The sequence below is a fragment of the Dasypus novemcinctus genome, chromosome 8 (genome assembly GCF_030445035.2).
Source record: "Dasypus novemcinctus isolate mDasNov1 chromosome 8, mDasNov1.1.hap2, whole genome shotgun sequence".
NCBI classification, from domain to species: domain Eukaryota; kingdom Metazoa; phylum Chordata; class Mammalia; order Cingulata; family Dasypodidae; genus Dasypus; species Dasypus novemcinctus.
In genome coordinates this window covers 16,910,369-16,935,381 of record NC_080680.1, presented here as the reverse complement: position 1 = coordinate 16,935,381, position 25,013 = coordinate 16,910,369, and the positions used below count along the sequence as shown (strand labels likewise).

The window sequence follows — 25,013 nt, the reverse complement described above, 5'->3', positions numbered from 1 at the left end:
AACTCTTCCTGTTTAGGAAAATTCCTAGTATGATTTATGGGACAGGCAAGTATAGCATGTAACATATTAATTCCTACCATAATGTAAGATGCAGATGTAACCACAGTAAACAGCACAGGCCCAAAGGGTCCCATCTACAGGATTTGTTCCCTTCCCTACTATCCCTCCCCAGCATACCTGATTGGGAGCCAACAGCTTTCAGTTCCCTTTGGAGTAAGGGCAACCTCTTTTTAAAGCAGAAGAAGTGGGAGTATACAAAGGTATCACGAAGTGTTCAGGGAGAGTGGCCATTAAGTAAGTCTCATTTACTTTTTGTTTTGAGCTGCATGGTGGCTGCTAACCAATTGACAACAAAAAATTCCAACTTTTAGATCCATTCCAAACCATTTATCAGGTAACAATAATCATTGCTACAGGCACCTCCTTTTCCATTACATTGAAAGTATCTCACATATGAATTCCCTGATGACCTTTGAGGGACCTCTCAACTTAGCAAGCCTCTGAAAATGTTTGTGTCCTCTGGGTGACTCAAGTTTGGCTCAAACAGTACTTTTAGACTTCCCTAGGAGAAGGATGGTTAAATTGTTGTATTAACAAATAGACCCAAACAGGTAAGAGCACAACAGAATACAAAGGTATTTCTCACAAAATATTCAAGTGGTGAAGATCCTGATGGGGGTGAATTCTGTTCCAAATGTTTTCTCAGAGATCCTCACTTCCTTCATCTTGTGCTGTGCCATGTGAATGCATGGCATCCAAGTTTGTCTTGGAAGTCATTTCCATTTTAATTTGAAAGGGGCCTGGAAACCTGTGAAGGAAGTCTTTTGCTAGGCCTGGATGTGGCATTCATCCTTGGCATCCACATTGCCCTAGTTAGTCACATAGTCCCACTTGGATGAAAGGGAGAAATATAGATTAGCTATATGCCTAGAGGAAAATGAAATGGTTACTGGTGAAGAAGTCACCAGTCTATGTGATGGATACAAGTTATCTAATAGAGTATGACAATTCAGTGACTTTCTGTAGTATATTGAAAAAATAGAAGTCTGAGTGAATTCTCTGATACTCTGAGGATTGATTTTTGGACAAAATTCTTCCTACATTCATTATATTCACAGGCTTTCTCTCCAGTATGAATTCTCTGATGATGCACTACTGTGAACACTCACTTCTGGAACAGATACTGTACATTCACTTGGCTTCTCCCATGGATGAGTTCTCTGATGTCAAATGGGTGGTTTTTGTCTGGAGGATTTCCACATTAAATCAATAGGGTTTCACTCCTCCCCGAACTCTCTGGCCTAAGTTTAGGGTTAAATACTTACAGTTTTCCTATACTGATTACATCCTTAAGATTTCTCCCCACTGTGTGTTTTCTGATGTATTCTAAGATTTGACTTCTGGCCAAATGTTTTCCCACATTTATTACATTGAAAGGGTCTCTCCCCTGTATGAATTCTCTGATGATCCCTAAGGATTGCCTTACGGACAAATTTTTTCCCACATTCATTACATTTAAATGGTTTCTCTCCTGTGTGAATTCTGTGATGTACTCTAAGTGTAGAGGTCCGGGCAAAAGTTTTCCCACACTCATTACATTTAAATGGTTTCTCCCCTGTGTGAGTTTTCTGATGTTGAATTAGATGGTCTTTCCGCCAGAAAGATTTGTCACAGTCATTACATTGGTAAGTTTTCTCCCCATTGTGAGTTCTCTGATGTATTCTAAGGTTGGATTTCTGGCCAAAAGTTTTCCCACATTCACTACATTGAAAGGATTTCTCCCCTGTGTGAATTCTATGATGATCTCTGAGGGTTGACTTCTGAACAAAAGTTTTCCCACATTCAATACATTCATAGGGTTTCTCCCCTGTATGAATTCTCTGATGTCCCCTAAGGGTTGACTTCTGGACAAAAGTTTTTCCACATTCATTACATTTATAGGGTTTCTCTGCTGTGTGAATTCTCTTGTGTGTACTGAGGTGTGACTTCTGGGAGAAAGTTTTCCCACATTCATTACATTCAAATGGTTTCTCTCCTGTGTGAGTTCTCTGATGCTGAATGAGATGTCCTTTTTGACAGAAAGATTTTCCACATTCATTACATTTATAGGGTTTTACCTCTGAGTGAATTCTCTGGCGTACTTTATGAGCAGATATCTGGTAGGATTTTCCATTTTTATTACATTCAAAGGATTTATCCCCAGTTTGTGTTTTGTCTTTACATATAACTGGAGTGTCTTCTGGCACAGTTTTCTGAGGTTGAAAGAAGTGTGACTTCTTGCTAAAATTATTTCCACTTACATTACATTTATAGTGTTCTACAGCCATGTGAAATTTATTGTATTCCAAAACGGGTGGCTTCTCACAGGAGGATTTCCCAGGGTGGTTAAAAAGAGAGCGTTCTTCCCCGGGGACAGTTTTCTTGTGGTCAGGTAGAGTTTTCTTATCACAATTTTGTTTAAACTCATAAGGTATACAGGATTTCTCTCCTGTGTAAGAATTCCTATGTACAATACAGGCAGTCTTGTCATGGAAGGCGTTTCCAAAATCATTACATTCAAAAACTTGTGCCAAAGTTTGAAATTTCTGATGTTCAGTAAGATCTTCCTTATAACTGAGGGCTTTCACATTTTTATTATATCCGTTAAATTTGTCTCCAATGTGAGTTCTTTCAAATTTAATATTGAAAGGTAAATTCTCACGAACACTAAAGTAATCTCCATTCTTTGTAGAACAGTGTCTATTGTTAATGATAAATTCAGAAAAAAATGTTGAATTCATTCCCTGGGAGTCACATTTAGAGGACATTTTTGTTGAAGAAACAGGAACTATGCGCAGATTAAATAGTTTTCCCAAAACATTCTCTTTCTCTTCAGCCAATGTTTTATTATGAATAAATACTGTTTGCTGCAAGTGTTTGTCTTTGATTTTCTTGTTCCTCTCAGTTAGGTCATCACCTCTGCATTCTTCTAAAACAGAAAAATTGAAAACATCTTATGAATCTTACATTTCATATGTGTTGTGCTTGTAGACATATAGCCTATTTTGTACTTTACTCTTTAAGTTCTTCAGGATTCAATAATTCATATATGTGTGTGTGAGAATACACATATCCCTGTTAATTCCTCCTTTTATAAAATAATAATGATATACTGAAAAACAGGAGAAGAAAATTGTAATGAACACATATCTGTATTTGGCATTTGATAAATAAGATTTTCCCACGTGGGTAGAGAAGGAGGGAAAAAAGGAAACAAAATCAGTGAGTTTTAAAGGAAGAGTTATTTTAGGGAGCAGGAAAATCAGAAATGGGATGAATACTGAAAGAACTGTAAAATTATGTTGAGTACCAGGAAAAATCAGGAGATTGCAGTGTTCATGTGATAGGTCCAAAAAAGAAGGGGTTTATTCTTAGGAGGTAAAGTATAGTCTACATCCTTATACTATCCATATTACATTGGTGGAATAATCACTGATCTACAGTCTTCCAATTTGGCACCCCCCATTTCCATTCTACCCTTCAACATCAAATTAAATTCATAACAGGGAAGCAGACTTGGCTCAATGGATAGGGCATCCACCTACCACATGGGAGGTCCACGGTTCAAACCCAGGATCTCCTTGACCCATGTGGAGCTGGCCCACGTGCAGTGCTGATGCGTGCAAGGAGTGCCGTGCCACACAGGGGTGTCCTCTGTGTAGGGGAGCCCCACATGCAAGGAGTGCACCCTGTAAGGAGAGCCACCCAGCGTGAAAGAAAGACCAGCCTGCTCAGGAGTGGCACCGCACATATGGAGAGCTGATGCAGCAAGATGATGCAACAAAAAGAGACACAGATTCCTGTGCCACTGACAAGAATAGAAGTGGACACAGAAGAACACACAGTGAATGGACACAGAGAGCAGACAACTGGAGGGGGGGGAAGGGAGAGAAATAATACAAAATAAATAAATCTTTAAAAAAATTCATAACAGCACCAACTTTATCATGATTAAACAAAGGATCTTATAGCTCAAGCTGTAACTCATCTTACAGCTATGATTCGCAGAAACAAAGAATTGTTAAGGCTGATGAAAGGAAAATCCATCCATGCAACTAAATTAGAACTGCTCAATTCTGGCTATGGAACCTTTCATATAGTCTAACAGATTGAATAAGTGAAATTGACCATGCCATTCTAAGTTTGCACATTTCAATCTCCTCACTTATTTCCTCAAATTGGTGTTTTCTTGACATAAAACTAATCATTATTTGAAGGCCTATTTTAGACTTTTTAATATTATTTATCATAAAAACTCTTAGTGTACTTGGCAGTTACTACCCTGACACCCCACACTCAGTCAACCTGTCCTAAATGTCAACCCTGTCCTAAAATCCTCTTCTTTGAAGAAATTCATCCTTTCACCTTTTTCTATATATTCTTTGAAATAATTATCATGTTTATCTTACAGTCCTTTTCTGCTAACTCATAATATCTGAGTCATTTGGGGGTCACCTTCTAATTATTTTTCTCTGGTGTTTATTATATTTCCTTGCTGCCTTCTTGTCTAGTACTGTTTTACTGTGTACAGGACATTCTCTCTAAAAAAGCCATACAGGTTTGTGCTTATATGCTATACATTCAAAAAGAGATAGTATAACTTTTTGCCTGTTAGGGAGAGCCAGTGAATAGATGATCATGTCAAAGTTAAGTAAAAACCAAGGTGGGTCAGGGCTGGGTTAGAGTTTTAGTAAAAGATTTGGCAGTATGGACATCCCATTTTTCTGACTGAAAGCCTAGCATATATTGTTCTTTTCAGCCCTGAAAGACTGTGGGGGAGCAAACTCTTCCCAGTCTAAATCCTCTTGGTTGTCACATCAGCTGAGTTTTAATATCTGGCAAAGTTCTTAAGGGGGAAGAAAAATGAAGTGTTTAAAACAGTACTCTTATCCCAGTAGTTGTTCCTTTCTTTTCTTTTTAACAGTAGTTACCTCTGTTGCAATTGATGAAAGATTATCCAAAATAGTACTAACAATCATTCATACTTTTCAATAGGTCTATTCTTCCCCCATATACTATCTATTATTAACACAATGTATTAGTGTTGTACAATTTATGAAAAAGCATTCTTGTACTATTAACTATAGTCCATTATTAACAAAAGGGTCACTGTGTTAAATACTGTTTTATCTTTTATCTAATAACATACACTATCTAATTCCCCCTTTTAACCACATTCACTTATATAATCCAGTGCTGTTAATTAAACTCACAATGAGCTATCATTACCACCATTTGCAAACCTTTACAATCAAACGAAATAGAAATTCTGAATGAATTAGGCATCATCTCCTCATTCTCTAACACCAGTCTATCTGCTAGTAATCTACACTCTAGATTCTAACTTTATGAATTTGCTTATTATAATTAATTGATAACAGTGAGATCATACATTATTTACCCTTTTGTGTCTGGAATATTTCAATCAACATAATGTCCTCATGTTATTGCATGCATTAGGACTTCATTCTTTTTTATGGCTGAATAATATACCTTTGTCTGTATATACCACATTTTGTTTATCCACTTATTAGTTGATGCACACTTGGGTTGCTTTCAGTTATTCTGTGTATATACCTAGAAGCAGGATTGCTCCATCATATGTAATTCTATACTTAGCTTTTAGAGGATCTGCCAAACTGTCTTCCACAGCAATTGTACAATTTATATTCCCACCAGCAATGAATATTTCTATTTCTGCACATCTTCTCCTACATTTGTAATTTTGTGTTTTTAAAATATTGGCCCTCTGGTGTGTTATGATATTGCATTTTTGTTTTGACTTGCATTTCCCAGATAGTCATGTTGAGCATATTTTCATGTGCTTTTTAGCCACTTGTATATCCTCTTTGAAGGAATGTCTGTTCGACTTTTGCCCATATTTTAATTGGATTGTTTTTTTTTTTTAAAGATTTTATTTTTTTTCCCACCCCCTTGTTGTTTGCACTTGCTGTGTCTATTCGTCTTCCCTGTTTCTTTCGGAGGCATGGAGAACTAAATGCAGGACCTCTGACGTGGGAGGGAGGTGCCCAATCACTTGAGCCACCTCTGTTCCTTACTTTGTTCTGTCTCATGTTTTTCTTCTTTTGTTCTTATGTTTTATTCTCTTGTGTCATCTTGTTGAGTCAGCTCGCTGTGCTCTCTCCCCATGCCAGCCACTGCCTTCTTTAGGAGGCAATGGGAACCAAACCAGGGACCTCCCATGTGGTAGACAGTAGCCCAATCACTTGAGCCACATTCACTTCCCTGGATTGTCCTTTTATTGTTGAGTTACAGGATTTCTTTATATATTCTGGATATTAAACCCTTATAGGAAATATGGCCTTTATTTTCTTCCATTGAGTAGGTTGTTTTTTCACTTCTGTTACACAGTTCTTTGATGCACAAAACTTTTTAATTTTGAGGAAGTCCGATTTGTCTAGTTTTTATTTTGTTGCTTGTGCTTTGGATGTAAAGCCTAAGAAACCATTACTTAACTCAAGACTGGAAGGTGTATCCTTACATTTCCTTCTAGGAGTTTTACAGCCCTAGTTCTTATACCTGGTTCTTTGAAACATTTTGTTTATTTTTATATATGGTGTGAAATAGAGGTCCCTTTTATTCTTTTGCATATGAATACCCAGTTCTCCCAGCACCATTTGTTGAAGAGACTATTCTTTCCCAGTTGAGTGTCATTGGCAGCCATGTCAAAAAATCAATTGGACTGATAACAACACACTTGTGTTCATTGTGGATGTCAAGGCTACAAGCATGAGATCAAACAAGCTGTGGAGAAGGTTGACGGCACTGAAGTGGCCAACGTCAACACCCTGATCAGGCCTGATGGAGAGAAGAAAGCATGTGTTTGACTGGCTCCTGACTATGATGCTTTGGATGTTGCCAACAAAATTGGGATAATCTAAACTGAGTCCTGCTGGTTAATTCTAAGTTTTAGAATTATGTTTTTAAAAAATCAGTCAGCCATAGATGTGAGGGTCTATTCTGAAGTCTCAGTTAAACTCCGTTTGTCAGTGTATCTATCCTTGTGCCAGTGCCATGCTGTTTTGACAACTGTAGCACTGTATTATGATTTAAAGTCAGGAAGTGTAAGTCTCCAACTCCATTCTTCTTTTTGAAGATGGTTTTGGCTATTTTAGGCCCCTTACCATTCCAAAGAAATTTTTGTTGGGATAAATCTGTATATCATTTTGAATATAATTGACATCTTAACAATATTTAGTCCTCTAAATCCATGAATACTGAATGTTCTTCCATTTATTTAGGACTTCTTTCTTTTAGCAATGTTTTATTTGTGTGTGTACAAGCCCTTTACATCCTTGTTTAGATATTCCTATTTATTTTAGTTGCTATTGTAAATGGATTTTATTTCCTTTTCAGATTGCTTATTACTTGCATACAGAAACACTACTGATTTTTGCCTCTTTGCAGAATTCATTAGCTCTAGCAGCTTTGTTGTAGATTTTTCCAGATTTTTTATATATAGGATCATCTCATCTGCAAATAGTGAAAGTTTTACTTCTTCCTTTCCAATTTCGATAACTTTTATTTCTTTTTCTTGCCTAACTGCTCTAGGTAGAACTTCTAGCACAATGTTGAGTAACAGTGGTGACAGTGGCCATCCTTGTCTTGTTCCAGATCTTACAGAGGAATCTTTCAGTCTTTCACCATTGAGTATGATGTTAGGTGTGGGTTTTTCATATATGCCTTTTTTCATGTTGAGGAAGTTACCTTCTATTTCTATTTTTATATGTGTTTTTACCAAGAAAGGATGCTGGATTTTGTCAAATGCTGTTTCTACATCAATTGACATGATCATGTGTTCTCTTCATTTTTTTTTTAAGATTTATTTTTATTTCTCCCCACCCCCTCGTTGTATTCATTTGCTGTCTGTGGTGTACTGGTCTTCTTTTTGGAAGGCACCAGGAACTGAACCTATACCTCTGATGTGGGAGGGAGGTGCCTAATTGCTTGAGTCACCTCCAGTCCCTGCTTTGTTGAGTCTCTCCTTATGTTTTCCTCATGTCTCGTTACGTCATCTTGTTGTGTTACCTCATCATGCCTGCCCATTGCATCAGCTTGCTGTCTTGCTTGTCTTCTTTAGGAGGCACTGGGAACCGAACCTGGGACTTCCTGCATGGTAGGCAGGAGCTCAATTGCTTGGCCACATCCACTTCCTTCTTCATTTTGTTAAATGTCATGCATTACACTGATTTTATGTTGAACCACCTTTGCATACCTGGGCTAAAACTGATGTGATCATTGTGTATAATTATTTGAATGTGCTGCTGGATTTGATTTGTAGGTATTTTTTTGAGGATTTTCCTATCTCTATTCATAATAGAAATTGGTCTGTAATTTTCTTTCTTTTAGCCTCTTTATCTGGCTTTATCTGGGTGATCTTGGACTTGTACCATGAGTTATTTTAACCATTTACTATCCCTGAATCCAAGATTCAGCTCATATCTGATGGCCTCTTATAGTTTAATGGGCATTTTCAATAGTGGTATAAAGATGGGTTGATCTTACAATTAATGACTTTTCCCATTTTATGAAATATTTCAAACATTCCTTATTAAAGGCAGAATTTAAAAAAATATTTCATGCAGTTTTGCTCTCCTACAGTCTATACTTCTGGAGCTGTTACTACATCTCTGATTTCTCTGAAACCTCTGTTGCGGAGAAATTAAATCCCTGACCCACACATGGTATGCACAAGAACTTGTGGAGACCTTTCCCAAATAAAATTCATTGACCTCAAACTGTCACACATGATAAATAAGAACAAGGATATTACTGGGTGTATATATTTAGAAAGGGTTCCCTTCTAATTCTTTGTAATCAGTAAATATGAACAGTTTCTCCCCAACCTTTGTAATCAGTTAACATGATTATAATATATATTATATATATATTACACAACCAGAGTAGGAGAGTAAACAGAGGACATTCTTTTTGGTGGATCATAATTCTTAAGAATAAAAAAAAGTTTACTTATGAGTTTCTCAACTTTGGTAGCATTGACATTTTGGGCCATTTTGGGGTATTGTCCTATACTATCAAATATCAGGGTGAATGAGGAAGTATTTATTAGTTTCTGTGGTACAACCACAAAGTTGGTTCACATTTTCAATTCAGGAAACTGAGATTAAGTTTTACCATATATAATATCTACAATAATGGTAATGACAGCAAGCTTTTACTGGATGACAGACATAATTCTAAGCACTTTTAATATATCAATTCAATGAAGTATTTGGAGAGGAAAACTTTTCAGTGATGAAAGGTATATTGCAAGGCAGAGATGCATATATATTTCTGGAGATTGGAACAAATGGAGTCCAGCATGATTATAATAGATGAAACCACACATTTAATTTTGTGGGTGTCAGATAGACCACAAATTCATCTAAAAATAAAACTGAATTCTAACTAGAAATTATACCAATCAAATGAGAAACTGTTTCTGGGGGTTGTCCATGGAAACTGAGAATATGAGGACATGTGAAAGACAATTTTCTAAATAAAACAGCAGAATCTGTGTAGAGATCATTCAGAGAAGATGAAAAAGACTGAAAAGATGAAAAAGACTTAAAAGCAACTTTTATGGCAATTATGGAAGCAGGATGACAGTGCAGATTAAGTTGGAAGTAAGGAAAGTGAGGATTTATGGTTTATGAGAGATAAATTTAGTTTTGGTTTCTGACATATTGAAAATGAAATGACTCAAATGTCAAAGATTAAGAATCCTCGTATGCAGGTAAAGGATGGCACAATAGTTCTGGTGTAATACTCACCCATGAGGTAACTTTCGGCAGGTGTAGTAGGCTGCTATGTAATTGGCCCCCAATTAATCGTGCCTCCCAGTATCCAGGTCCTTATGAAGTCCCCTCTCATACTGACTCAGGGATTGACCAAATGATGTGCTTTGACCACTGGAACATCAGTGAAGATGACATGAGCAAGCAACCAGTACTTGCACATTGGGGCTTGCTCTTTTAGAACACTGAGACCAGGATTGTGTGACAAAGCCCTGAATGAAAAACCATGTGGAGAGAGGCCCAAATGTCCCTGCTATTCCAGTCACTTCAGACGAGGCCCAAGATAGGAGAAGCCATCCTGACTATCCTGTCATAGGTCAGAAACCCTGATGATGGCAGCCATGAGTAAACTCAGGTGGCAAGAAGAGAACCACCTTACTGTGCTCAGCTGAAAATGCAAATTGAACAAAGGATTGCTTTAATTCACTAATTTGTGAGTAAAGTTTATTACACAGTAATAGGGAAATATGATACCAAACTAGTATTTGCCATTACATCTAAGGTAAGATGGAGCAAAATCATTAGGTAGATGACTGGAAATATTGGAATATAATTTCTGGAGTAAGAAGAAAATAGAAATGATTCAAATGAGTTCAATAAACAAGTGTGGATCATTTCATAGTGAAGGTGGAAAATAGAGTGGAATATAAAGGAATTTCAGTCAGACAAACTTAATTTTGGGATAAAAAACATGAAAAGACAGAAGTTAAAATAGTAATCTATAGTGTCTCAACTTCCTCTCCCACTTCCTCTTATTTAAACTTGCTATACACATAAATATGAATGTAAGAAATAAGCAATGTAGGAAACTTAAAATCTAACCTCCCAGAAACCACAGTCTGTTTAGGATCACTAACATATCTGAATCTACCTGGATACTCTTCACCTATCCTGCCTCCCTTTGAATCCCATCATATATAGTTATACCATATATTTGGTACAGAAAACAAAAGGTTGTTTAGTTTTTACTGTTTCTGAGCATTATTAATACAGTGTGATTTTTACATATAGATTGCTGAGATCTACTTTTGCCTATATATTTTGATTCTTAGTTTATCCCTGTTGTTTCTGAAAAAATAATTTATTTTTAACTTCCCTTGTAGAAACACACATAGATCATTTCTAGTTTTTTGTTCTTACAATTGATGCTGACAAAGACACCGTCATTCTTAGAGAGCATACACAGGAGTGCTTCTAGAGTATATAAGCCTGGGAGTGGAACTGCTGCGTCACAAGGAATGAACACACTCACTTTAAGGATAATGCCCACCTCTTTCCCCAGGTTACTGTGGCAATTTACACTGCTCCTGCATTGTGAAATTCCTCTCATACATTACAGTATATCATCACTCACTGGGTAGTATCAGACTTCTTAATCTTTGACAACTTTGTACCCACAAACATATATAACTCGTTGTACTATGAAAGTACACCTTCCAGATTACTGATAAGGTCATTAATATGAACAACAGATTGAATTTTCTCTTTTGAAAAATGGCAGATTGTTTTCAGGCCAATTTCTTTTGAAATGTTTGCATGAAAAAGTAATTGTTATGATTTTGAACATTTAAATACATTTTTTGTTTTCCAACTATGTGACAAGTATTTGTCTAAGTACCATGGGGTTGGAATAGTAAAGAAAACAGCAAAATATTCTTATTCTCTTTGGCCTTATATCCAGAAGTAGACAGACAACCAAGGTAAAGCAATCAATAAGAAGAGACAGAGTATCTGACATGCAGGGTACAATTTTAAATGGGGTATCATGAAGGCTTTACTGCACAGATGACATTTAAGAGAAATTCTTTATTAAGTGTGAAACATAATAGATATGTATATAAAACTCTTATGTGTAATTTAGCAGCACTAAGTATTTAGCAAGCACTTAAATGGAATTAGAAACCAGGTCAAGAGACAGAACATAAATGGCTCTCAAAAAAGCCTATTTATATTCCCTGCCTGGTCACAATCTGTTCATACTTAGCATGCACCACTCTCCTAATATTTATATAATCATTTCTTTGCCTTTCTTTATAATTTTACTACTAAGATGATTTCCTAAAAATGTAGTTGAGTTTTGCCTGTTTCAACCTTTACATAAATGTAACAATACAGGCATATTTATCTTTATTGGTTTCTTTTTGCTTAATATGTTTATAAACATTGAACGTTTTTCTCTGCTTAATTGTCCCTTCTACTCTTAATGAGCCCAATGTTCTGGAATTATAACCAATATTGTCCTAAGTATTATTTTATGCATCCTAAAAAGTACAGTCATGCCTTTCTTCAGGGTATAATTAGGAAAGGTATTGTTTGGATACGGTATATGATAACTTTACCTTAAGTAGGTAATAACATCCTGATTCCAAAGTGGTTCTACCATTTTAGATTTCCAACATCACTGGATGAGGGTCTCTGATATTCCACATTCTTACTGGTACTTGGCATTGCCAGATTTGTTACTCTCCTCTTTTGTGGAATCTCACTGTGAATTTTATTGCATATTTAACTAAAAACTAATGAGGTTGAACACATTTACATGGCCATTTGGTTATCACTGAAAGTCCCTGTTCATAGTCTTTTGCTTATTTTTCAATTGTGCTGCATACCTTAAACCATATTCACTTACAGAAGTTTCAGGATTGTTATCCTTTCTAGGTTACCTGATCTACATATGTATTCTGTCACTCTGTGGCTTGTCTTTTCCCCTTTAATGTTTTCGCTCTTTTAATAATAATTTATTGACAAAGTTCTTAATTTTAACATAGTCAAGTTTATCAAGTATTTCCTTTTGACTGGTGATTTTTGTATCTTTGGGCCTTCTAAATATAATCCTGGAGTTCTATATGATATTGCAGGGGCAGATGCTGGACATTATATATCCTGCCATAACCCATTAAATGTACTGGGGGAGAGTTTAAGCTACAGTGTAAACTATAATCCATGCAGTTCAGCAGTGCTCCAAAATGTATTCACCAAATACAATGAATATGCCACTATGATAGAGAGATTGTTGATGTGGGAGGAGTGGGGAGGTGGGGGGTGGGGTATGTGGGAACCTCTTATATTTTTTAATGAAACATTTTTTGGTGATTTATGTATCTTAAAAAAAAGACAATTTAATTTATATATATATATATAAAATATATATATATATATATTTAAAATATATATTTAAAATATATATATATATAAAATATATATTTATATATATATATATATAAAATAAATAAATATAATCCTGAAAAACAAAGGTGTTCACCCCTCAGCTGACCTTCTGGAATCTAACTACCTCTGCAGGATTCTGTCTGTCAGTGCTCAGTAACTCACCTGGGTAGCTCCTGTTTAAAAATTGCTCCTCTAAGAACCAAGGCTCTTCTCCTTGCTCCAACTTGAAGACCACCTCTGGTTTGAAAATGCAGTATCCTATAAACAGGGAAAATTGGTGAGACACATAAGGCTTTGGTTTCCCAAAGTTGAAGAAGACAAAGTTTTAGAGATAGCATCTGAAGATGATGAGTTGAGCTTATCATCTTTTTCAGTGCTCTTTCTAGTCCTCAGAGAGTTCAGTTACTTTAGAATGTTGAGTGAAAAGACTGAATATCATTAAAGTCTAAATGAAGTTTTCACGAGTAATGACAAAATTTAAAGGAAATGCCTTCTGTAATGAGTTCATGGGTACAAACATGCTCACCCACTGAGATGAGGTGGCTATAGTTCTCTAACATAACATCTCTGTACAGGGTCCTCTGGGCAGGGCCCAGGTGCTGCCACTCCTCCTGGGTGAACTCCACAGTGATGTCCTTGAATGACACTAAAACCTGTAAAACAATATTTCTGTTCATTCTGAAGGATTCACAATTAAGTTACATAGAAAATACATATGAAAACTATTCTTATGATGTTTATTATAAAAAGCTTAAAGGAAATGATTATAACATATGCCTACATGGAAGTTATATTTTATCTTATACTTTCTTAATTAGTAAAAATGCTTTTAACATAATGAATTTATATATGAGTTATATATATGTATTGTCATTAAACACATTAGTAAAGCTACTGATTTTAGCACACACAAAGAAGTAAATAAACTAGGTACTCTGTTTATAGAGTAAACTCTGGGCATATTCTAGGTCAAGGGCTAATAAATTACAGCCAGTGGGACAATTTCATCTTGACATCATTTTTATAAGGTTTTACTGGAACATGGTGATGCCCAATCATTTTATGTATTGATTGTGTTTGCTTCCATGCTAAAAGAGGAAAGGTGAATAGTCCTGTCAGAGACCATATAACTTTCAATGTGGAAAATTCTTACTACCTGGCCCTTTAGGGGAAAAAAATGTGCCAATCCTGGACAATATAATTAAATACATTAAAACAACAACAAGGAAAACACATTTTCTAGAGGGATACATGTAATTGAAAGTAAAAAGGATGGAAAAGTATACATAACATAAATACTGACCAGAAGAAAGTTGATCTGGTTACATTAAGATAAAAAACAGATTTAAAGGTAAAAATACAAAAGATCTGGAAGAGGAACAGTTTATAGCAATAAAATAGTCCTTCCAACAAGAATATATAACAAACCTAAATCTATGTACCTCTTCCAAATATATACAAAGAAGTTGACAGGAATGAAATAGATAAATCTATAATTATAAATAGTCAGTCAGTCTATGTAACATATCATCAGTCTATGTAACAAAAAAAAGACTAAAAAGTAATAAAAATATAGAACAGGGGTTGGCAAACTATAGTCTAATGGCTAAATCTGGCCCACTGTTTTCCAATAAAATTTTACTTAGAAACACAGCCAGGTTCATTTATTTCTTGAACTTTCAGATAACTGAAATTGCAGGAAAAACAGCCAACCTGAAATCATGCTCCTGAAAGAAGAAAAAGGACCTGCTCATTTGCTGACCCAGAGCAGATATCACCAACTCCATATAAACCAATAAGAAGTCAAAAGTAGAAAAATATCAACAACTTGCTAAAGGCCAAATGTGGGCTACCATGAGAATGTGAAGTCCCTGGAGGCTACAGACATAGGGAGATTTCCACCTTCCTGTGGGATTTTCTTCCCATAACCCAATCTGCCACAGGAGGACAGATGAGAATCCAGAAGAAGGTCCCCAACCCATCCCCTGTGGTGCTATCTCAGGTAGGAGAAGAACAGTTATTGCCTATCCCTATTACAGAAGAAAAGAATTAATCTGTGAGAGGAAAGGCATCAGAACACATAACCTGAAGGCACTGGTGAAATCCCATTGCAGCAGAGGGAGACCAACCATGTCTACCACCAGAATGATGTCCAAACTCATTTGCCATACCCTCCTAAGTAAGAAAACCCTCAGACCGACGTCTTTCTGCCTAAGAATGAGGTGTAATCAAAGGTCAGCTCAGTTCTCTGAGTAATGTCATTAATTGGCCTGTCTGGTGGTTCCGTGGAATATCCCACATGCAAGGCTGTTTTTATTTCACCTGACTTGGTTACAATTGCTGTGAATAACATTTTCCTAGGGGCATTATTAAAAACAAAACAGGCAGCTGTTTACTATCATAGCTGCATCAGGCAACTGATAAGAGTTAAACAAGCAGGAGTCTCATCAAAAAGCTTAAAAGGAAAAGTGGGAGAATGAGACGTATATAGGGGTTTTGAAAAGAATAGAAATCTTCCAGGAAACTAGATGGTCATGCACATGCCCAGGCCCATGTGCCTATTCAGGAAAGATCTGAGAAGCCCTTATACTCTCACCTCTGGCCAAACCTGAGGCTCTGTGCAAGGAGGAAGTGAAGGCTAATGCAGTGTTATAAACTGCCAGACTGTGAATGTGTGCCCCAAGATGAGCACACAGCATCTATAATTGGAGACTTATTGGTTACAGGCATAGAAAAAATTGCCAACCAAGAATTCTATGTCTGGCAAAACTGTTTTTCAAAATTGAGAAAGGGCTTAAAACATTCTTAGCTAAACAAAAGCTGAGGGACTTCATTATTATTGTACCAGCTCCAGAAGAAATGGTAAAGAGTTCTGCAGTTAAAAGGAAAGGACACCAGACAACTGAGTGAATCCACATGAAGAAATAAGGCTCTCTGGTAAGGATAATGATGTGGGTAAATACAAATACCAGTAATATGGTATTTTTAGTTTGTAACTCCACTTTTTACTTTCTATAGTATCTAAAAAGATAATGTATAAAATGTAATAATGAATTCATGACATATAAACATGTAATTTGTGACAAGAAGTACAAAAAAATAGGAGGATGGAGGGGTATAGGGACAATATGAATGCATACTATTGAAGTGAAGTTAGTATCAAAGTCAATAAGACTGTTACAGATTTAGGATGTTAAATTTAAACCCCATGGTAAGCACAAAGAAAATATTAGACTATGCAAACTTATAGAGACTTATACCAGGGGTGTAGGGCAGTGGCAATGAGGACTTAATTCAAAATAAGTGAAGGTTTTCTGTTTGGGGTAAAGGGAAAGTTCTAGCAATGGATGGAGTGACAGTAATTCCACATTATGAATATGTTCAATCACACTGAATGATATTTTTGGAGAGGCTGGGATGGGAAGACTTCTGTTGTATACATTAAAAAAAAAAAAAGAAAAAAGAGAAACTAAAGAGATAATGACAACTAAAGGCAATATATGGGACCAGATGGGGTTTAAGGATGGAGGAGAAAATGCTCAAAAGCACATTATTAGGATATAGGAACAAATTGGAATATGGAATATAAACTTTATATCAATATTAAATTTCTTGAATTTGATAACTACCCTTAAGGTATTACATAAGTGAATATCCTTGTTTGTAGGGAATGTACATAGAAGTTAAGTTGTCAAGGAGCATGATGTATGCAACTTGCTCTCAAAATGGTCTGAAGATAGATAGATAGACAGACAGACAGACATAGATAGAATGATATGGCAAAGATGGTAAAATGTTAAAATTTGTGGAACTTTGTGCCTGGGGGAGGGTATCTCAGACTTCTCTGTATGGGGTTTGTGTTGTTTCTGCAGCTGTCCTGTTGTTTTGAGAACATTTCAAAAGAAAAAGAACCAAACAAATTCTAAAGTTGAAAAATATAACTGAAATGACACCTGCATTAAAGGGGCTCAGCAGCAAAAATGATAAAGCAGAAGGAAGAATGAGTAAATTTGAATAAAAGCCAATTAACATTACCTAGTCAGAGGAAAAGAAAGAAAAAAAGAATGAAGAACAATGACTAAAGCTTCAGCGACCTATAGAACATAAAAATATACATAACAGGAGTCATAAAATGAGAGGAGAGGAAGGGAGAAAATGTTTCAAGGAAAAAAAGGCTAGAAAGTTCCCACATTGGATGACAACATTTACCTACACAGCCAAGAAGCTCCACTAACTCAAAGTAGGGTAACTCAAAGAGATCCACCCTTAGACACATGAAAAAATGTGGGATGTCAAAAACAATGATTGAATCTTGAAAGTAGTAACTAAGAAGCGACTCATGACTTACAAAAGATCCTAAATAAGATTAACATACAGGTACCTAACAAAACACTTCTAAAGACATGAGGTGCAGGGAAGCAGATGTGATTCAACAGATACAGCATCTGCCTACCATACAAGAGGTCCAAGGGTTCGATACTCAGGACCTCCTGGCTCGTGTGGTGAGCGGGCCCACATGCAGTGCTGCTGCACGCAGGCAGTGCTGGCCTGCATAAGGGTACATCCTGCGCAAGGAGTGGCCCCTGTGCAAGGAGAGGCACCCCACTTGAAACCGTAGCCCACCCAGGAGTGGTGCCACACACACGGAGAGCTGACGCAGCAAGATGACGCAACAAAAAGAGACACAGATGAGAGTGCCACCTGATGAGAATAGAAGCAGACACAGAATACATACAGTGAATGGACACAGAGAGCAGACTACGGCCGGGGGGAGGGGAGGGCAGGGAGAAAGAAATAAAAATAAATTAAAAAAAGACATGAGGTGCAAACTGACAGGCTTGAAAATAGAATAAGACATTTCGATGAGAATAACTGAGGATTTTAACACCCTACATTTATAACAGATAGAACAAAACAATGAAGATCAATATAGGAAAAGAGCACTTTAACAACACTATGTACCAACTAGATCAAACAGAATTCAACAGAACACTAATCAAAAGACTGCAGAATACACATTCATCTCAAGTACACATGGAACACTTTCCATATTAGGACACAAAACAAGCTTTGATAATTTTTAAAAGAATGAAATGGTACTAACTCTCTTATTCAACCATGCAGGAATGAAACCAGAAATCTGTCACAGAAGTAAAACTGCATGATTTACAAATGTGGAAACAAAGCAACACATTCCTAATCAACCAATGGATTAAAGTAAAAATCATAATGGAAATTAGAAAATACATAGAAATGAATGAAAATGAAACAAAAAAAATACCAAAACTTGAGATGTAACAAAAATGTGCTCAGATGAAATTTATACCTATAACATGCACAATAAAAAAAATAAATCAAATAACCAACTTTCCACCTTAAAGAACTAAAAATTTTTCACAATTGTCAAAAGACAGAAGGAACCCAATTATCCATCAAGTGGTGAATAAACAAAATGTGGTATATACACACAATTAAATTATTCAGCCTTAAAAAGGAATGGCATTTTTTTTTCTTTTCTTTTTTTTAGGAATGGCATTTTGATACATGCAACAACATGGATGAATACTGAAGACATCATGTTGAGTGAAATAAGCCAGGCACAAAAAAACAAATATTGTGTGCTCTCACTGATACGTAATTATGAGCAAACCCAGAGTCAGAATCTAGACTATAACCCAATTAAAATACAGGCAAAGGACTTGAATAACATTTCTTTAAAGAAGATATACAGATGGCCAATAAGCAAACGAAGAGGTGTTCAACTTCATTATCATTAAGGAAATGAAAATTAAAACCACAAAGAGATACCACTTCAAATATACAAGGATGGCTATCATAATAATTTAAATCAACTGGTGGCAAGGATGCGGAGGAATTAGAACCTTCTAAATTTGGTATATCCATACAATGGAGTATTACTGGGTTATAAGAAGAATGAAGTACTGATGCATGCTACAACATAGAGGAACGAGCAATATATTATGCTAAGTAAAAGAAGCCAGAAACAAAATACTACATATTATATGCTTCTGTTTATATGAAATGTGAGAATAGGCAAATCTAGACAGGATGTAGATCAGTGGTTGTTTAAGGCTGAGGGGAGCCCATGGTAAAGCAGGGAAGGGTGATTAAACTAAAGTGTACAAGGCTTCTTTTTCAGGTGACAAAATTATTCTAAAATTGACTGTGGGAAAGATTACACAACTCTGTGAATACACTAAAAACTATTCACTTGTATATTTTAAATCTGTGAATTGCATGGTATGTGAATTATTCAATAAATCTGCTATAAAATAAAGAAGACATTGGAAGAAACAGGATTATTCATACTTTCAATATCTATTACAGAAATGGAATTCCCAACTAGAAGTAATCACAAAGAAAACCCCAGGTGCAGATGGCTTCTGTGGTTTATTTTCCCAAACATTTAATGAAGAAATCTAATATAAACTCTTCCAGAGAACAGAAAAGGATGAATCCCAACTAATTTATGAGATCAGAACAATGATGCTCAAGCCAGACATAGACATTACAAGAAAAGAAAAGTGAAGGCCAATATTTCCCTATTAATTTTGATTCAGAATTACTAATTTATATATTAACAAATTGAATCCAGAGGTATATGTAAAGGATATTAAATCATAACCACATGGGAATTAAAAAAGCATTCAATGTAATTCATTCTCTAAGAGAATAAAGAAATAAAATTATATTATCAGACTAGAAGCAGAGAAAACATTTGACAAAATTTAATAAAATATCCATGTGTGATAAAAACTTTTAGGAAACTTAAAACAGAAAGGCAATCTCCTTCTTCTAACAAAGGGCATGTACAAAAAAAGCTAGAGTAAAAATCAGATTAGTGAAATATTGAGTACTTTTCCTTCAACTCAGGAATAAGACTAAAAGGCCTATTACCACTACTTCTATTCAACATTGTACTGGACGTCATAGCAAAGAGCTTAAAAAAAAGTTAAGGATATGGAGATTAGAAAGGAAGGCATAGGGAAGTGGACTTGGCCCAGTGGTTAGGGTGTCTATCTACCACATGGGAGGTCCGTGGTTCAAACCCTGGGCCTCCTTGACCCGTGTGGAGCTGGCCCATGTGCATTGCCGATGTGCACAAGGAGTGCCGTGCCACGCAGGGGTGTCCCCCACGTAGGGGAGCCCCTTGCGTGAGCCCCATGCGCAAGGAGTGCGCCCCGTAAGGAGAGCCACCCAGCGTGAAAGAAAGTGCAGCCTGCCCAGGAATGGAGCTGCACACATGGAGAACTGACGCAGCAAGATGACGCAACAAAAAGAGACACAGATTCCCGTGCAGCTGACAACAACAGAAGTGGACAAAAAAGAACATGCAGCAAATGGACACAGAGAACAGACAAATGGGGGGGAGGGAGGGGGAAGGGAAGAGAAATAAATTAAAAAAAAATTTTTTTTTAAAAAGGAAGGCATAAAGCTACTAAACCTAATAAATGAATTTAATAAAATGGCCAGACATAAAATCAATATTAAAAAAGCCTTTGTATTTTAATAAACTAGTAACAAACTGGAAAATGAAAGTTAAAAATAATATCATTTATAATACTGTTAAAATAGATGAAATATCTAGGAATAAATGTTAATGAAAGATGTCAAAAACTTTTCACCTCTAAACTGAAAAACTATCCATGAGGACATTCTATGAAAATGGACTATACTTCTATGAAAATGCAACAGTGCTAAAATAGTCAATAAATTCTTGAAAGAGTATTACTTGGAGGCCTTACACTACCATATTTCAATACTTAGTATGAAGCAATAGATAAATAATTGCACCAAAGGTATATGCCCTTATGTATACATACTTACGACCATACATATGACCATATGTATACAGTCAGCTGACTGACAACAGAGGCTCCAATGCAATTCAGTGGACCAAGGATGGTCTTTTCAACTTTAGGGTTGTAACTAGAAAAATCTGCCCTGCCACCAACATGAAAATCCAACTTATTTTTCCAGACTTCAGTGTCTTTAGTTTCCACAAAGAATGAATTAGTTTTATTCTTCTCATCAATGCAAATTTTAAAACAAACATTATCTGCCTGACTTTCTTCCATGGCTGTCGAAAAGGTCAGAAATAAACTCGCAGCTCCACTTTGGAAAATCTGCAACATTAGAAGACATCCATCCATCCATCCATCCATCCATCCACCTATCCACCCATCCATCTATCTTCCTCCCTCCCTTCCTCTCTCTTTCTTTTTTTGTCTTATTCCTGCATCTTTCTACATGCCAACTTTGCCCTGCCATTCATCTGCTATTCTATATCTTTCCTAAATGATTCTGATCCATTGCCTGTTTTATTTTCCTATTTTAATGTATGGGTCTTAAATACCTATAAAATCCATTATAAACAAAGTTGTTACAAAATAACTCACCTGAGATATGTTCATTTTCTGTTGCTCTTGGAAGAGTGTAGAGAACTGTGAAGGACAAGCTGAGGGTACAAAAAGAGGAATGGAGTCATGAGAGATCCAGTTAGCTCTTTATCTGTCTAAGAATCTTTTCTCATCACCTTTGATTTTGTGATTCTACGTATTCAGGATAGAAGGTGCTTTGGCTTATCTCTAAATGGTACATGTGGTCACTGACTTGGTGTGAGAGTAACTCAGAATCTGGAAAATATGAGGGAAGAATAAAGGAAATGGAGGGCTGTTTAAGGAAGAGTGGAAACAAGATTTCCTCAGCTCTGGCTGGTCCTGCCTTCCCTGGACGTCATGCTCCCACAAGCCCTCCAGGGATGTGGCTTTTCCTGTATAGTCTGATAATAACCCATCCCTTTAAACCCCAGGTCACCACCTTCTGCAAGGTGGTCCACAACCTCCATTGTCGCACAGTCAGTGATGGCTTCTGGTCATGGCATCACCATGTGGCTCACCAGAGCAGGGGGTGCTCTGGTAGAACAACTTAGCCCTGAAGCTCTGTTGAGAAGTCTCTGGCCAGAGGGGCTTTTTTGTTCCAGTGGGGCTCCTATCCACGGGGCTCCATTCTTCCTGCCTTACAAAAACTGCTTTGTTCCAGAGAGGCTGGAGCCTAGGCCTGGGAAATACATTTTAGTTGTAACCTTCATAGAGAGTAGGGTTTCGCAACCTCAGCACTATGGTCATTTTGAGCTTGACTACTATGTGTTGTGGGGGGCGATCCTGTGCACTGTGGGGTGGTTAGCGGCATCGCTGACCTCTAATACACTAGATGCCACAAACACTCCCCTTATCTATCTCGGTTTTGACAAGCAAAAACGACTCGACATTCCCAAAAGTTCCCTGGGGGAACAGAATTGGCTCCCTAGTTGAGAACCACTAATGTAGGGCCTTACACCGGATGCTTGTAGTTCAGAACGGTGCTGTTCATTTCTTAAGGGATCTGGAGAGATGCCAGAATTTCCAGCATAAATCCATTCGGCAGATAGTAACATTCTGTGCACATTCATCAAAGTCTTGGGGATCTGGGGACAAGTCTCTCTGTTAAGTGCTGGGAAGGCTGCTATGCTGGATTTTAGGCAGGTAGGATATTAGGAGTAGCCTGAGTTTAGGAAGCATATCTGGATGTGCATCCTAGCTTCCTCACCCCTTGTGACCTTGGTTATCTCATTCCCCTCTTTAAAACTGTTTTCTTTTTTTGCAAAGAGAGTTACACCTATAACTAGGGCAGTGCTGAAGATTAAATGAAATACTAAAAGAACAATGTGACTTCCAAATGTGACAGGAGCGAACATCTACACATTATGTATTAACTGGCATTTGACTAGATGTTTCACAGGTGATGACTTATCTCTGAGAACAACGTCACAAAGCAGTTTTTACTGATACCCTCCTTTTCACAAATGAGGAACCTGCGTGTCATTGGGTGAAAGTGCTGGAATTCACTCGGGCCTGCCTTGCTCCAGGGCTCACTCTCCCTCAGACCCTAGCAGTTTCTGTCAAGTTCAAAGTAAAAATTATAAACACGTATTCCTTACCGCCGCTGGCACGGGCTGTTCCCCGGTCGGGCCGCAGGCTGGGCCGGGCACAAGTCCCCTACACCTGGATCCTCACTGAGCACCGGCTCCTGAAGTGGACTCGGTCCCGGGGAGGGCGCGGGGCCGGGTCTGAGGTTGCCCCACCGGTCTGTCCCAGTCTGAAGGCCGGTTTGGGGGTCCCGCTTGGGAGAGTTTTGAGATTTCCCCCTCTGTCCCACTATTCAGAAGTCCCCTCATCTATAAGGGCCCCGAAGTCGCGCAGGGTCATATATCCAGCCCTCGTATCAGCACAACGGAAACTTCACACACGCGAGCAGGGAGATGGTGGAGACAGGAAGGTGAGGACTGACAGCGCACGCGCAGATGGAGCTCGGTGGCCAGTTCCAGAACGCTGCGTGGAAAATTCCGTAACAAGCCAGACTACACTTCCCATGAAACACCGCGCTCGAGCCGCTGAGTTTTGTGTTTGAAACGCTAGGGAATTGCACCACCTCACTGAAGGTCTGATACCTGCAGTCTACGTGGTCCTTAGGTCCCCAGGGTTTATGGATTCGATTTTATGACATAACAAATGCAATGTGTGGTCCTCGACTGGATCCTGATTGAAGAAAACAAGAGCTGCAGAAGACAGCTGGTAACAATTTTGGGAACTTGTATATGTACTGATATAAGAAACATAAAGGAAAATAATTGCTTTTGTTAATTGTGGTCATTCAGGTAATTTTACTTATTTTTTTTAGAGTATCATATTCGACTGTTCAGGATTGCGTTACATATCTGTGGTTTCCCTTAAGTATTTCAGCAAAAGCAATTAGAAAGTGCAAATACGGCAAAATGTTAAGAATTCCTACATCTAGAAAATGGTAATGCTCGTTTACTATTTCTATTCTTCTACGTATTGGAAAATTTTGTAATGTAAAATTCATAAAAGTAAAAATATGGGCTGTCCCTCCACTAGTGTTCATGGTTTATTTTTATTTTTTTGTTTTTTTAGTGTTCATGTTTTAAAACAGCTACCAAAGAGATGGAAAGATACATGTAAATAGCTTTTGTGAATAAAGCTATGAAATGTAAGAAATAGTAGAAAATGAAGCCCCAAAGTAATAGAAAAGAGTAACATCTATGACCTTCAATTTATCAGAAAAAAGCAAGCTGTTCAAAGTTACATAATACTTTAAAGTATATGGTAATCCAAAACAAGAAAATGATTACCATGTAAATTATGCATCTCCTAGAGATGAAATTGTTTAAGATTTATATGTGTGGACAGTTCTAACTATAAAATTCGGCACCTTATGTCCTCCTATTAGTAAACTATATATACCTTCACACACATACTTTTCTTGGTCAATATTTTGTAACAGCAATCTTTTTTTTTAATGCCAATGATAAAATACAGAAAATAAGTTTCTATAAGGAAGAAAAAAGGATAATATTCCCAGTTAGTTATTGCAATTTAGGTGAATCATGGTATAAAACTACTCTGAAAACAATTTAATAAGTACCATATTTCTAGGTAGTCTAAAATTCTTTAACAAAACCAGAATTCTCAAAGTTTTGTTTTTTCTTTCATATTTTTATATTTTGTTTGTTAACAGGAATGATTCCAACTTTCATTCAAATAAAAACTTACAGTAAGGATTTTAAAAATTGAAAATGCAAGGCAATAGCACTATATTAACATGTGCAACTGCCACAATATTAAAAATAAATTGGTCCTGGTAAATAGAAGTTCCAGTCCAGGAAGAAGAAAAAGTAAGGTCATGTGTGCCATAGTTGGTGCTTAAAGCAATGGTAAAGAGAATATCTACTGTAATAAAGCAAGGACATATCCATGAAGCTCACATTACAGTTTGAATTAGAGGGATTCAAACTGTAAACATTTAAAAGACAAGTTCTAAGTTCTTAAAAATATAAAATCCCTTTGCTCCTTTCCAGGAAATGCACGCCCTTCTTCATCTCCACCATAATAAGCCTGGGCCCTGGAT

The 25,013-nt window shown here is 36.9% G+C and overlaps 1 protein-coding gene across 1 annotated transcript; it reads right to left on the bottom strand.

The window, feature by feature from the left end:
• Positions 1 to 358: 358 nt before the first annotated feature.
• On the bottom strand, positions 359 to 23,643 carry ZNF510 (zinc finger protein 510). The gene is made up of 5 exons (XM_058301504.2): positions 23,026 to 23,643; positions 21,446 to 21,504; positions 13,552 to 13,678; positions 13,188 to 13,283; positions 359 to 2,968 (listed from the first exon to the last, which is right to left on the bottom strand). Exons 2-5 carry the CDS (start codon positions 21,458 to 21,460, stop codon positions 1,350 to 1,352), a joined length of 1,857 nt encoding a protein of 618 aa, XP_058157487.1. The 5' UTR covers positions 21,461 to 21,504; positions 23,026 to 23,643; the 3' UTR covers positions 359 to 1,349.
• Between the last annotated feature and the right edge of the window lie 1,370 nt (positions 23,644 to 25,013).

Bases quoted from the DNA above. Each gene is read 5' to 3' on its own strand.
- ZNF510 (XM_058301504.2), bottom strand. The intron at 13,284-13,551 runs GTGAGCATGTTT...CCCTGTTTATAG, and splicing joins TAGCCACCTCATCTCAGTGG to GATACTGCATTTTCAAACCA. The intron at 2,969-13,187 runs GTGAGTTACTGA...TTTCTGTTTTAG, and splicing joins TTTAAACAGGAGCTACCCAG to AAGAATGCAGAGGTGATGAC.